This window comes from Lampris incognitus, chromosome 1, assembly GCF_029633865.1.
Source record: "Lampris incognitus isolate fLamInc1 chromosome 1, fLamInc1.hap2, whole genome shotgun sequence".
NCBI lineage: Eukaryota > Metazoa > Chordata > Actinopteri > Lampriformes > Lampridae > Lampris > Lampris incognitus.
Window position 1 is genome coordinate 101,277,736 of NC_079211.1, and position 14,883 is coordinate 101,292,618.

Consider the following 14,883-nt stretch of genomic DNA (forward strand, 5'->3'; position numbering starts at 1 on the left):
TTGTGTTTATCTTCTGTGTTCTGCAGAGTGTTTGTGCGTTTAAATGTTGCTGCTGCTACACAACAATTGCAACTCTGGGGACAAATGAAACCTACCTGACTTGACTTAACCTGACTTACCGCATTTAAACCGCCTGTTTAAATTAAGAACATGGTATTTGCTGGTTTGCAAGACATATCCTTAAAGTAAGGTTGAACGTCAGAGTTTAAAGCCCCCAGTTTTGGGGCTGCATTGGCAAGTCGAGGAGCTTTCATTTCCAGGGACTGAGCCACCCAACTCATTGATCACTGGGCAATGACCAGCAACCACTTTGCCCACATACTGGTTTAACCATCCCCAATGAGAGAAACTGTGATTTGCTGTGAATATACTCTATATTCACAGTAAATGGTATATTATATACATAAGAGGATGGATGGAGGACGCACACTGCTCACAGGGAGGTGTAGATTAGTCCATCTAAAAAATGTTCTGGACATTTTTTGAGTGTGCCTGCTACTTGGCGCCCTCATAACTCGAAAAGTACAAGTTGAGCAGAGAAAATGGTGTCATAATGAGCCTCACAAGGCTTCAGTGAAGACGCTGGTGTATTATATGCGTACCTACTGTTTACGGTTTAGGAGCTGTCACGGTTTAAAAACTGCCATCATCTCTGTTCTTGACAAGAACTTCAGAGCTCAGTTTAACATGGCAGTCTATGGGAGTTTTGCTCAGCACAATGTGCTGGGAGGCGATTTATTAAGAAACCGCAAGTCATGTCACAATGAGAGTCACACTGGTTGAAAGGGGACAGATTTATCTACGTTTAGCTTTATAAATTGTCTCTGACGGTTGGAAATTGTGGGAATTGAAAGAGGTTAAAGGTTTTTAGGGGAAACGTTAAGGGTCATGTGACTCAATACACACCCATTATAAATCCTGAGACGGTCTAAAAAAGTATGAAACTTAAATTGCGATTTCGCAAAAATCGTACTAGATAGCAAAACATCGATTTAGCTCAACAAGGTCTGAAGTCTTGTGACCCATTTAGAGTTTCAACCATGTTTCTACGTTAAACTATGACGAAGTAATACGGCTCTAAAGAGGGCTGGGTTTGGTCATTCTCACGACCACTTCCCGTGGTTTTTCTACGGGAAAGCTTTCTCAGTTGTTTTTTTTTGTTGCGGTTTTCGTCGCCATGGTTACCTGTATCAATCAACCAATCAGGTTGCATTTTACATAGCGCCTTTCTAGCCGCAACAGCCACTCAAAGCGCTTTACAGTAAACTAATTCACACACACACACGTCATACACTCTACTGCAGGTAAAGTGTATGCTGACAAACTAGAGTCATGTTAGGGGTTCGCTAAGAACAGTCATAGCACGCTATTCCCGATCGAACCGAACGTATAAATTCGCGGGGTTTTCCCCCTCAAAGCTGCGGGAAAAGTTACGCGGTGAAATCGCTACGGAAGAAGAAGAAGAAGAAGAAGAAGAAGTATCGGAATAAAGAATGACGAATGTGTCTGCACAGTAATAGCAGCAACAACAACAACTTAGCGTTGTATACAGCGCCGTTCGAGGAACCCACGCAGCAGGCACACAATGAACACCGCTCATTCCGCTCCGCTCTCATTAGCCTTGACGAGGAAGTAAAATAAATCAGAAGAAAAGGGAATAAACAGAAATTATCCAGGGAGAAAGGGGAATAGATGGAACCAATTTTCTCCCCGCCGATTACTCCTCCGTTTTCAGCCAGGCGCCGGGCGCGGGAGGAACATAAAAGCCCACACGTGCTGACAAACCCTCGCGCCGGAAAAAAACAAAACAAACAAAACAACAACAAGACTTATGGCAGTGTTTCTCAACCGGGGGTCCGCGGACCCCTAGTGGTCCGTGGTGTAATTGCAAGGGGTCCGTGAAAATAAAATATCTTTTAAAAAAGATCCTATGACATTTATAGAAATAGGATTATTTTACTCAAATGTGACTGAGACCTTTATCTACCTAAACTATAAAGGGTAACAGGACTTTTTCTCTAATTACATCTGTTTCACAAGTGTAATTTATTGTATTTTAATAAGAGATCTCGCTCCCGTTTGCATTGTTAAAAGTTACTGCAGAAAAATTCTGTTGTTACATATATCTGAAAGTTACTGAATACATATTCTGTTTTGTTACATATATCTGAAAGTTACTGCATATGCATTCTGTTTTGTTAACTATACCTAAGTTACAACTGAAAGCTCTTATTTTTGCCCCAAAGAGTGAATACATGCTATAATGCAATTTAAAATGCAGTTTCTACTGTTTCTATCAAATTGCAACCCCCCTTCCCCAAGATCAGGTGGAGGGGTCATCAAGGTAGATCAAAAATACGCAGGGGGTCCAGGACCCCAAAAAGGTTGAGAACCACTGACTTAAGGAACGCAAGCATGCTCATAACCACTGAGGCAGACTGGTGGAAACACACACACACACACTTACTGGAATTTATTGACACAGCTAGTGAGCACACACACACACACACACACACACACACACACACACACACACACACACACACACACACACACACACACACACACACACACTTGAAAGGTAAAACTATAGACAGACACACAGGGCACAAACATGCACTCTATGATTTTCCCACACCCGCCATACTGTATTACTGCTTGGTCCCAAGCAGGGGGGAAAAAACCCCCAAAACATGTTAGGCCCATGCACAGCTTATACAGAAGAACACTCCAAATATTGCACGAAAAGCCTACGAGGTGTCATCACTGTCATACAGTGACAAAGTAAAACCTTTCGACCTTTGCTGATTTTGTTCCCCTTGCAAACTCCTGCTTAAAATACAGAATTACTCACAATCTGGAGCCTCCCCTAATCAAAAGCACAAACACACAAAGAGGCGCGCACCTGCCCCAAACACAGATCTGAGACTCACAGACAGACACATGCACACGCAACCCCCCCCCCATCTTTGACATCCCCCTGTCAAATTGCATGGATTTGGTGTGACTGTTCCTCTTCAGCACCCACTCAGCCTGGCCCCGAACACAGCCCTCTAGCACCTGGCCCTGGAGATAATGATGGCTCAGAAGGGATACCCTCCCCCCACCCAACTAGCTGAACGCCCACACAACACACACACACAACACACATACACACACATGCTTGTGTTTAACACAAATGCAGAAATGAACATACACATGTGCAAGCTCATTCAAGTATTAACACAAACACATGAACCATTGTGCTTTTGTGGATTAACACACACACACACACACACACACACACACCGCTGAAAACACCAGGGAACAGTCACCATCTGACTCCATCCCCTCCCACAATCTTGCGCAATAAATGCCGGAGTAGCGGTCACAAGGGGGCTGCTGGGTGAGTGCAGGGGATGCTGGCTCTCCCCCAGGGGATGCTCGCTTTGAGATCTTACACTCGACAAGGGCCAGAGTGCAGCGAATGGTCAAGGATGTAGAATGTGAACACGACTAAGAAGCACCAGACGCAAGCGCACAAAAAGATCAGTGAGTCACACTTATAAATCCTGGGGCATGAGCGCAAGAAACTTTGCAGTTACAGACCACCCCCATGCTGGAGATGGTGCGTCAGGAAACTGAGAGTGTAGCAGGGGCACAGCCGCTCGCTAGGCTTCTGTTTTTGCTCCACAGCTCGGAAACAGACAGTCGGCGTGTGTGGAGCTAAACTAATTCACAGCCTGGCCTGGTGTTCTTAGACACATGATGCCCCGTTTAATGTTGGGATTCACCTGCCCTTTCCCATTCACAAGACCCGAAGGTAAGGTCGTTCCCTTTTTCCTATCTGCAAGTTCACACACACACACACACACACACACACACACACACACACACACACACACACACACACACACACACACACACACACACACACACACACACACACACACACACACACACACACACACACACACACACACACACACACACAGAAATGTAGTACACAGGGGACGCCCCGGTGGCTCACATGGTAGAGGGCGTACCACAATCCTTACCGCAGTGGCCTGGGTTCAAACCCAGCCCGGGCCCTTTGCCGCACATCATCCCCTGCCTTTCCTGTCCCTCTCTACTGTTGCCGTCAAATAAAGTGGAAAAAATTGCCACAAAGGCGACTTAAAAAGAAACGTAGTACAGTTGTGTAACCCAGTAACCCAGCCTGACTACCCCGTACAACCGGATAGTAAGGGCAGCAACAGCCCCGACGGACCCAGTGAATGAAACACGCTCGTTAACATCAGTAAGCACACTAACATATCCTGGCCTCTCTCAAGAAGTGCACGAGCGCCCGGCATTTTCACAAAACCCAATTTTCTGTTGACTACTTTTCGGTGTAATCCGGCCCCGCTCACCCCTTCTACTTCTCCGCGGCCTCCGTAGCTGTTATGTAAATAGCTCTGATATAAAACGGCTGGCATGAAAAGTAAACAAAGCCGCGAGCATCCGTTCTTCCATGCTGGGAAATCACTCCATCCCTTGGGGGGGCGGGGGGGGGCACACTAGTGAGTACATGATGGGAAATGGTCTAACACTGGACATTAATTCTGGATGTGTGGAGCGGGGGGAGAAAGAGCAGTGCTCTGACATAAGACACACTGACAGCAATTTCCCACGGGAGGCCCCAGAGTGGGATGAGAGGGTGGGGTAAGGAGAAAGATAAAGTGAGAAAGGAGGAGAGAGAGGGGGGGGGGGGCAAGAGTCAACACCACCGTTGAGACAGCGATATTTTCTTCCCATGGCATCGGGTGACAGTAGAAACCTCAGAGTGATCATGGTCTCTTTCTACCTGGATGAGGCGCTGATCTCATCATCATCATCATCATCATCATCATCATCATCATCATCATCGGCGGGCAGGCATGGTCGAGTGTGACCGTCCTCTCTCTGGGTCCCTCTGGGTGGGTGTAGAGGTCAACCCTGGAGTTGCACAATGGGAGGACGCCTGCGCATGACAGCTTTTTACCTGGAGTGGCTGATGCGCCTGCAGCCACCACACGGTCCTTGGCAGGGGGTGGCCAGAGTCCCACGGCATGGAGAACCGAGACAATTGGGGACCACCCTCTGTTGCAGCCTTCATCCACCTTCACTGCCACTGTGTCCTAGAGACATCTTCCACCAGTTCCGCCATTGAGATCTTTGTTGGATCTGGCTTCATCTGTAACCTCCCCCCTTGACCTATCCACCCTACCAGGAGCCAAGCTCCGCACAGCATAGCTCTCGGCATGATTGGTACACGCAAGCTTCTCCACCACAGCAAGGTGGCGATCCAGGAGACACTGATCTACGAGCTAATCAGAAAGCACAGAGAGCATCCACAAAAGGATATTGACTCGTCGGTGGGAAACGAGCCCCCTGCTGAAACTGACACGCAACGCCTGGGGATCACCGATAACATACAACACGGTGTCTGACCCGCACAATAACCGCTCTGTTGGTTTAGATGGGGAATGAACACATGCTGTCACAGATGGCACGGTCGGCGTTGTGAAGAGCGAAAAGAAATAAACACCATAGTTCACGTTTCTCAGGGGAAAACAAATAGATGAAACAAACTGTAGAGGGAATTTCACTGCAACTCTATTTGGCCTCAGACAACAAGGGGCCATAAAAAACGTGGGTAATGTATTGCTACGGTCGAGGCCAACCCAGTAACGCTGCATCCTCTCCACTTCTTCATTTGCCACACTGTCAAAGTCACCTGGCTAAAGGCCTCAGTTTATTTACTGCAGCAACAAAAGAAAAGAGCAAAGGCCAGAGTCGAATACTTACTGCATGCAAGACGGTGAACACAGAGCAGTGAGCAACGGAGAGGAGCACGAATGGGAGGCACTTCCCAACAAGGTAACACAACTGAGCATCTAACATGGAAGACCAAGTGCAGACGACTGCACGCTGCTGTGTGGAGGAGGCCTGTCCACGCGGGACAGGCCACAGCTAATGCAGCGCTCATTGGTTGGCACAAACCAGCCAACTCAGCCCCCAAAGGCACCAATACAGGGCTACCGAACCAGTAACGAACCAACCCTGTCCCGTCGAGGTCTTTAATGAAGTCAAAACCCAACATGTCAAAACCCTTTAGGAGGCAATCTGCAGCTGATGTTGGCAGACTTGGAGCCTTCAGGTGTTCAACAACAAAAAAAAAGACCCCCTTGAAACTCAACAGCACAACACTTGCAATATGGCATTACAGTTGAAAACGGCCAACCCCATATTAACTGCCCGGTGTAAGCGGCCTATCGTCAAACCTCCATGAAAAGCGCGCGTGCAGGGACTCGACCACAAACCTGCTTCGCGGCACCACACCGATGCTGCAGCGCAGCATTGGTGTGAGCGATGAGCGGCCTGGTTTCAGGACCCTGGAGAGCACCGGGGGCACTCCGGCTGTAACGGAACCCACACAACCCCCAGCTCTCCGATGACGCACGGGGGCATCTGTCGGGGCTTTACTCGTCCGACCGCGGCAACGTTAGAGCATTTACTATAGACGCCCAAATGCTTCTGCGCTCTTATTACCAGTTTAGCGCAGTTACGGGCCAACTGAAAGCTGATTAGCTGGCCAATTAGCAGCAGCGTATGGATGCATAAAGTGTGTATTCTCTGCGCAAGTACTTAGCGGTCACACTCACGCGCAGCTTGCATGCGCGCACACTCTCACACACACACGGAAACACGCACGCACGCACATAAACGCGCACGCGCACACAGCACAGCTGTACATGCAAATGACCCGTACATATACACACATTACATATCGTTAGACATTGTTTGAATCCATTACAACATGTGTGGGGTTTTTGCAACATTCTGCTGCCATGACACACACACACACACACACCCCATGTGTGTACAACACTGCGAGTGGCTCTGCTGCCAGTGGTACCTGTCGTCATTTTGAAACGTCTGGTCCCCGAGCAGCAGGTCCCTGAAGCGATATCGAGGCGGAAGAGGAGGCACCTCCGTGTCAATGTCGGCCATTTTAAGGGCTGAGATGTCCAGAATTACACCGGAGTTGCTGCAGTTGTTCTTCTGGAGCGTCTCCGTGGAGGACCTGACGGACAGCAGACACACCAGCACCCCGTCACCGCCTTGCTGTACTGAGGAAGCTGAGAGAGGCTGTTACAACGGCGGGGGCACGTCCTGCATCTTTTTGGATAACAAACAGGTCCCAGAAACATTCTGCACGTTTTAGTGACAATGGAGAAGTAGTAAAAGAATGTTTTTAAATTGCTAGCACAGTTTCTTTCTGGTGGAGAGGGTGTCTTTTGGGCTCACGTTTACAGTTCTGGCGTGGCATAATTAGCACGGGCAGACTGTATGAAACCAGAAGGATCAGTGGATCAGCAGGCAGGCGTGGACCTAGGCCTCCCTGAAATCCCCCGATTCCAATTTGTTCAACTGGGTCACAGTTTTGACCAAATGAGCAAAGGCTGATTCATGTTTAAGGCAAAGGCAGAGAGAGAGAGAGAGAGAGAGAGACTTTGAACCATTTACATCTGCAGATGCCGGACAAGATAGCCCATCCTCAAGGAACATGATGAAATCCAAACACGTGGAGGCCTGATCTGATAAGCAGCGAATTAGGCTGAGAAGTAGATGAACGACAAGCAGGTGAACCCTGACGTCTACACAGTTGGGAGGCGTATTAAGTATGAAGACCTCAGTTGTGCCCCTACCCTTAATCATATATCCCCCCCTATTTCAGTTCTTTCAGTATTACCTCATCCACCTTTACTCTCATATCTAGCTTTTTCACAACTCGTAACTTTGGATGGGGGATCTTGCCTTTGCTCTATCCAGTTGAAAGCGTGAACATTTATCATTTGGTTCTGCGCTGCGTTCGCTTCCCCCTTTCCTTCTGCACACTTCACGTGCCCCGGCAGTGATGGGGAGAAGGTGATGCTATCCTATAACCGGCTGCAGCGTTACGGCTGCATAGCGTTTGAGCTCCTCCGTCTCCTGATTGCAGAATGCGATGCCTGTTTCTGCATCAGTCAAGCCAAAGGCAACAAGAAAAGAGATGAAGAAGTGTTAAAGAGGAGGTGAGCAAGGGCCAATTTGTTTCTGGGAGTCACAGCGAGTCACCGGGGACCGGGGGGACCTAGGCCTGTACACTAGTCTTACGTAATGGATCCTGTAAGTTCTGTGCTGCCGGATGAATTTCCCAGGAGCCGTCCATTATAAAATGTAATGAAATGAATACAAACCGCGGCCTCCATTATCCAACACACCTGACGCTTTTCCACTTCTGACACCGCCAAATGGGTGAGTCACTAAAACCAGCAATTAATACTTGTACGCGCGCACGCGTGTGTTGTGTGCGTGCACCTGTGCGTGTGTATTGACTGGCGCGTGTGCACAGACGCGTGCGCGCCTGGTGCATTTAGGTGTCACTCGGTGTCACATGTGGCGGTATTAAGAGGTTTAGGAAATTACCTGTCGCCATGGGAACTTGAGGATCGGCGCGGTGGGCTCATGGCTGCCTCTGGAATAAAGAGGTTTAGGAGCCAGAGTGACAAGAAAGGACAGGGAGACAAAAGAACAAAAGAGAGAGGGGGGAGGGGAGGGGGGATACGTTCAGTCATTAATGATGCACCTGATCAAGGATCGGGGGGGGGGATACCGTCATGCTCGCTGTCTGTATCTCAGCTGGACCGTGCGAGCTCTCTGGACTTGGGACTATCTCTTCTTAGTCGGACACAAGGTTAGTGCAGCTATACGGCTTCACCTCAACACTTCACTTCACTTTCTAATGCCGAACCAGATCAGCTCAATAGCCTTCTTCTTTTTGCATAAGGTGCCCAAAGATTTGAGAAAATCAGCAACGACAACTTTTAGGGTGCATAGGTGCAGATAACACAGCATTGGGTTTATCATCTCATTTGGTCGCACTGTCAGGAAGACGTGGTTGTAGCAGTGGTGGGAGCGGTACCCTCCACCCCTGGCCGTGTTGGCGCCATGCTCTACCTATTGCCACGAACCGCGAGCGTAGTAGTTAGTAGCACCAGCACCGGGCAGGGCTGGGGGGTTTCTAGCACACCTGTGCAAAGCGTGTGGAGAAGCGCTCGTGCGCAGCCTGAAGAGGAGACGCTCCAATCACAGCCCCGCTTTCAACTCGGCACCATCCTTCAGCGCTCCGGCGTCACGACTTCTCTCTCCTACACATGTTTCGATGGCCCCGGCTATTCTCACATGGCGTGAAGCTCTATCCCGGTGACTCCGCATGTCATCTACTTTACAGGCATTGTTACATGTCCAATTACATGTATTACCCGTGTGGCATGTTGAACTCGCTCTGATTTGTCTCGAAAGCTGTCAGGGGGGAGCAGCGCATAAGTGGGCAATATAGAGCTAAAGAGCTGTGTGTGTGTGTGTGTGTGTGTGTGTGTGTGTGTGTGTGTGTGTGTGTGTGTGTGTGTGTGTGTGTGTGTGTGTGTGTGTGTGTGTGTGTGTGTGGTCATCGTAGCACAGTGTGGGCAGCCTTGAGTAGGCTAATAGCACCCAAAGACATGGGACACGGTTCTCCCTGATTAGCCGTGAAAGCACAGACCCTCGGAGGCCCTGCTGTCACACACACAGGAGAGAGAAAGTGGAAAGATGACAAGCGAGTGGGCTGAACAGGAGAGGAGGGGGGAGAGGAGGGGGGTGGACGAGAAGAGAAGAGAAAAGAAGAGAGGAGAGGAGAGGAGTGTAATGGAGAGCAAAGGGCAGCAGAGGAGAGGGGGGTGGGGTGGAGGCGAGGGAGAGAGAGAATATCGCAGAATAAAGAGGAAAGGAAAGGGGGGAAGAGAGCAGAGGACAGAGAGCAGAAACTGTATATCAGGAGGAGGAGAGGAGATGGCGATGCCCTCGCCATTATAAGAGGGAAATCATGTAGTGACGTCAGTTCGGGTCCACTTTCTAAACGGTGGCCTCTGTGAGACGAGGCTAATGGACGCGACAGGGTGGCCACAACAACCAGTAGCAGAGCTGCTCCCAGTCTGCCACCAGCAAAGGCACGACCAGTATGGACAGATACAGTGGGACTATGAGGATGGACTCTCACAAATGTCGGACATTTTTCAACGAAAAAGGCCAACTAGGGAACAGCTTAAGTGCGTGTCTATAAAGTATGCATGTAACCCGAGTCACTGTCCAGACAGTTTTGATTGAGCTTATAAATAATGGCGCAACGATCTGTGATTTGTCTTGATGCGTGCTCAATAAGCCAGGTAAGAAAATCAAAGAAGGTTGAATCAGTTCATCTGGATACAATGTTTGCTGACGGATACATTTCATCAACCGATTCAACCTTCCTGGATCTGTGATTTATTTGACCTTATAAAATGTACACACATAACATAAGAGTACACGTCACAGAATGAAACTGAGCATTTTTACGTCTTTCTCAAGGAGCCGCAAATGAAAACACAGCCCTATTTACTGTACTGTTTACGAAACATCACCAACGTGAACAAACCTTTTATCAAGAGACCTGTCAATCAGGTAAGGGAGTGACAGCAGTTTCCTGTCCCGCGCTTTGCATCTTGGAGCCACCCAAGATGCAAAGCACAGCTGCATTTGGGGATTGTAAACTTTAACTGAGACTACTTTGTCGTAAAACTGTAAAAAAAAAAAAGCTGATTAAAACAATCAGTTTCTCGAACCACAGTCACCTGAAACAAGTAAGCAGGTTGTAAAGTTGCATATATCATCTAACACCCCCAGATAGCCACACAGGTAAACTTCAACTTGGAGGTTTGCTGATGTATATGGGTGTTTGACCGGCCGCAAGAGTTTCGAGTTGGATCCCCCGAACCAAGCTGACCCATAGGTGGTCTCCTTACCTGGTGGTGTCCCCATCTCTGACCGAGGTCCCATCATCGTAAACACACAGTTGAATCAGAGACCATCCGTGGCACATTGTCCATGCGGTGGCAGCTGTCTGACAGAGGATACTACTCGGGATGGGAAAATGACAGCTACAAGGGGCGGGAAGCGACCCCCCCGGTTGAAGCACCACCTCCCCCTCCCACGGGGAAAGAGTCCAAATCAAACACACCGGGGTGTGCTATACGTTACTGTAGATCTCATCACCTCCTCGTGGCAGTCTGGTGCAAGACAAGTGCTAAACGATTAGCAGGTTGGCATATCTGGAAGTTGAGCTGTGATGGCTGTTCGGTTTCTCTCAAACGCGGCGCTGTCCAACAGACAGGGAGGGCAAAACCACGCTTTCAGCATCCTCTGCTCCTTCCCATGCTGTTTCCTCCGCCGTCAGCATCAGCATCCTGTCCTTCCCCCTCCCCCTCCCCCCCCCCGGTGCGCTCCGAAAGGGCAGGGGAGGACGCGCATCTTCTTCCCATCTGCTGAAACAACCAAAGGGGGGTCCCCTTGCCGGCCATCTACCGGCCAACCTTAAAGATCCACTAACGAGCAGCGTTTGTACGGCAGGCTGGCTTGGGAACTTCCGACTGAAATGCTTCAAGAGACATTGAGACAACGTAACCGTGGTGATAACGTTGCTGTTTCCTGTGTGTGTTTTCTTCTTCTTCTTCTTCTTTTTTCTTTCTTTACGCTGAATGAAACCATTCACGTGGTCGTCCCTGATGTAAACGTTGCCATGTGAGCGTTCGCCCGTCTCGGTCTTGTCAGTATACTGTCGCGTTTACGCGTCAGTCAGAGCCATCTGGTGGCCAATTGCGCAAACTGCAGCTTGTCCGTCGATCTTTGCGGATGAATAAATCATCAAGTGTTTTCAACAGATTATTTTTTTTCCTAGTCTTTTCTAGACTATCCCAGGACACGTACACATATGCACAGCACACGACCAGATGTATTTAGAAAACAAAGGCTGTGGCAAACGTTAGGAGACTGCATGTCTGACACAGGAATTGACTTTGAAAATATTTACACAACACATGCCCAGTGAATCGGGGGTTTATTTCTCGCCAAGTGAAGGACATCTCGAGATAAAGTCAGCACGGCGTCATATCACAGCGTCGGCGACAGCACAGTTTAAACAACACGATCTCATTACGACTTCAGCCGATAACACACAGTAGTTTTATCAACGTGGACTACTCACTTCATTTGTATGCCAGCACCTCCGCGCGTACGTACCTTCAACCACTCTGTCCTCCGCTATCTGCCTCGCATACACACTCGTCCTAGTGAAAAAAATATTCATTCTGCGACAATAAGGTGGCAGACAGGGCAGGCTGGTGTGTTTCCCAAGAAATAAAACGTGTCCTTCTCGGAGTATTTGCCGAGTCCAGCCCTCCCGAGATCCAGCCTGCTATCCTCCAGGGAACGCGGCTCTGAGCCCCTTTCAATTCTGCACTTCCATCTCAGCGGAGATTTCCCATGCCAGCCAGCAGACCCCACACTCAGCTGTCTCCCTCAGCATCTCCATTCCCACAGACCGATCCAACTATTTCATCATTTCACATTTCAGCCTTGCCGACTGGCGCTTGTGCTCGCGCTTACACAAACTCAATTAAGTGGATATGACGCTGCGCCGTGGCATGTCGCGGTCCCGCGGGTCGTGACATGTCGCGGTCGAGGTCGTGGGGTCATTCGCCCCGCGACGCAGCCGCGGGCGTCAACCGCACGCGCACGTGACTGCTGGCGTCGCGTAGGGGCCTAGTGTCTCTTGTTTTGTGCTCACGACATCCGCCTATGAGCCCTTGAGCAAGGCATCGCCGTGGACTTCACCGCGGTCTTTATCAGAACGCCTTTCGATGTCCGATCATAACGGGTGGAATAATCGCGATAATGTGGGAAACTGATAGGGTCGCCCCCTGGTGGTAGCGCTCCGAACATCAGCCTATGGAACGGACATTGCGCCGTTAAAAGATTATTATTATTATTATTTTTTTTTTTTACAACCTGCAGTCATTTTCTGGCATCTCTGCCTGAAAAGAAACTTCATTAATTTCCCCATTGACCAATTTTCCAAAAAATGATTTCAAATTCATACTGGCATAGTTATTGGTATCACTTTTTGGGCTATATATACAGCAATTATAAAGTAATCAGAATCAATAATCATTAAAGGTTGACTCAAATCATATCAAGGTGACATCACTGCTTTAATAATGCCATGTCACCTGAGGTTTTTCTCTTGTTTGTTTCATTGGGGCGGTGCTGCCCTTTTACCTTTTAACTTATTTTTAAAATCATTTTTAACTTATGTTTCTATCTTTTATTTTGTTGTTTCTTTTTATGGTACTCTGCATTTATTGTCTAATCTCTATATATGTCTTATGTAAAGCATTTGGAATTGCCATCGTGTATGGAATGTGCTGCACAAATCAAATTGCCTTGCCTTGCCAATTAGAAGCTCCTATGAGAATTCATTTAAACTGAGGTAGGAATACTACCACCAGGGGGCGACTCTAACAGCGTCACTCCCTACACAGTAGATATAACAAGTCTACACACCACTGGTAAAATGGCAGGATATTTGTGATGTAAAAAAGTAAAACCAAGATAAATCATGTCAGAACTTTTTCCGCCCGTAATGTGAAATTGCAACCTCTAAAAGTAAAGAGCAAAACAATAAGAATAGCTTGAGGGGACACAACCCCCCCCCCCAACAACAACACGACAATAATCTGGTTGCTTAAGTGTGCACACCCTTTTATAATTGGGGCTGTGTTCAGAATTAACCAATCACATTCAAACTCATGTTACATAGTAGCTAGTATAAACCTGGGTTCAGCTAACGTGACTCTGATTAACTCCAGATATTGGCAGCCTGTCCAGGGTGTCTTCCCGCCTGCCGCCCAGTGACTGCTGGGATAGGCTCCAGCGTCCCCGCGACCCTGAGAGCAGGATAAGCGGTTTGGATAATGGAATAGAAAGTTCAGCTGTTCCTGTAGGATTTTCCAGAGAACTTCTTTAGTTGCTTCCAGCTGCAAAAGCCATGGTCTACAAAGAGCCTACAAAGCATGAGGGGGATCTGATTGTTGAACGGTATCGATCAGGAAAGGGCTCCAAAATAATTTCCAAGGCATTAGATATACCATGGTACACAGTGAAGACGATCATCAACAAGTGGAAGAAATATGGCACAACAGTGACATTACCAAGAACAGGATGTCCCTCAAAAACTGATGAGAAGATGAGGAGAAAACTGGTCAGGGAGGCTGCCAAGAGGCCTACAGCAACATTAAAGGAGCTGCAGGAATTTCTGCCAACTACTGGTTGCCCCCTACAAGACGGAGGCCTTTTCACAGGGAAAAAAACACCCAAGCTACATTTTGCAAAAAATATACACCCAGTCTCCAAAAACCATGTGGAAAAATGTGTTATGGTCTGACGGGGGCCAAGGCTGAACTTTAGACCATAATCCCAAAAGGTGTGTTTGATGTAAAAACAACACAGCCCATCACCAAAAGAACAGCAGACCCACGGTGAAGCATGGTGGTGGCAGCTTCTTGCTTTGGGGCTGCTTTTCTTCAGGCGGGACTGGGGCTTTAGCCAAGGTGGAGGGAATCATGAAAATACCAGTCGGTTTTGGCGTAAAACCTTCAGGTGTCTGCAAGAAAGATGAAGATGAATCTCAGCACGACAATGACCCAAAGCATACATCCAAACCAACAAAGGAACGGCTTCACCAGAAGAACAGCGTTTTGGAAAGGCCCAAGCAGAGTCCAGACCTGAATCCAATAGAAAACCTGTGGGGCGACCTGAAGAGGGCTGTGCACAGGAGATGCCCTCACAATTAGACAGATCTACAACGTTTTTGCAAGGAAGAGTCAAGATGTGCCAAGCTGATAAACTCTTAACCAAATAGTCTTGAGTGCTACAATTAAATCAAAACAAAGCATTATGGTGAATTCGGGGGGCAGTCCGGGACCGCCA

The 14,883-nt window shown here is 48.3% G+C and overlaps 1 protein-coding gene across 6 annotated transcripts in view; it reads right to left on the reverse strand.

The window, feature by feature from the left end:
- LOC130121764 (potassium channel subfamily T member 1-like) overlaps positions 1 to 14,883 on the reverse strand; it is a 166,005-nt gene that overhangs the window by 150,081 nt on the left and 1,041 nt on the right. For 2 of the 6 annotated variants that reach the window (XM_056290763.1, XM_056290681.1), the window contains exons 1-3: positions 12,136 to 12,426; positions 8,473 to 8,521; positions 6,920 to 7,087 (exon numbers count right to left, since the gene is read on the reverse strand). In XM_056290763.1, coding sequence (XP_056146738.1) covers positions 6,920 to 7,087; positions 8,473 to 8,521; positions 12,136 to 12,202 — 284 coding nt within the window. In that variant the 5' untranslated portion in view covers positions 12,203 to 12,426. Of the gene's footprint in view, positions 1 to 6,919; positions 7,088 to 8,472; positions 8,522 to 10,862; positions 10,871 to 12,100; positions 12,427 to 14,883 lie in introns of those variants that run through there. The other 4 variants (XM_056290929.1, XM_056290844.1, XM_056291011.1 and 1 more) reach the window with 4 other exon arrangements.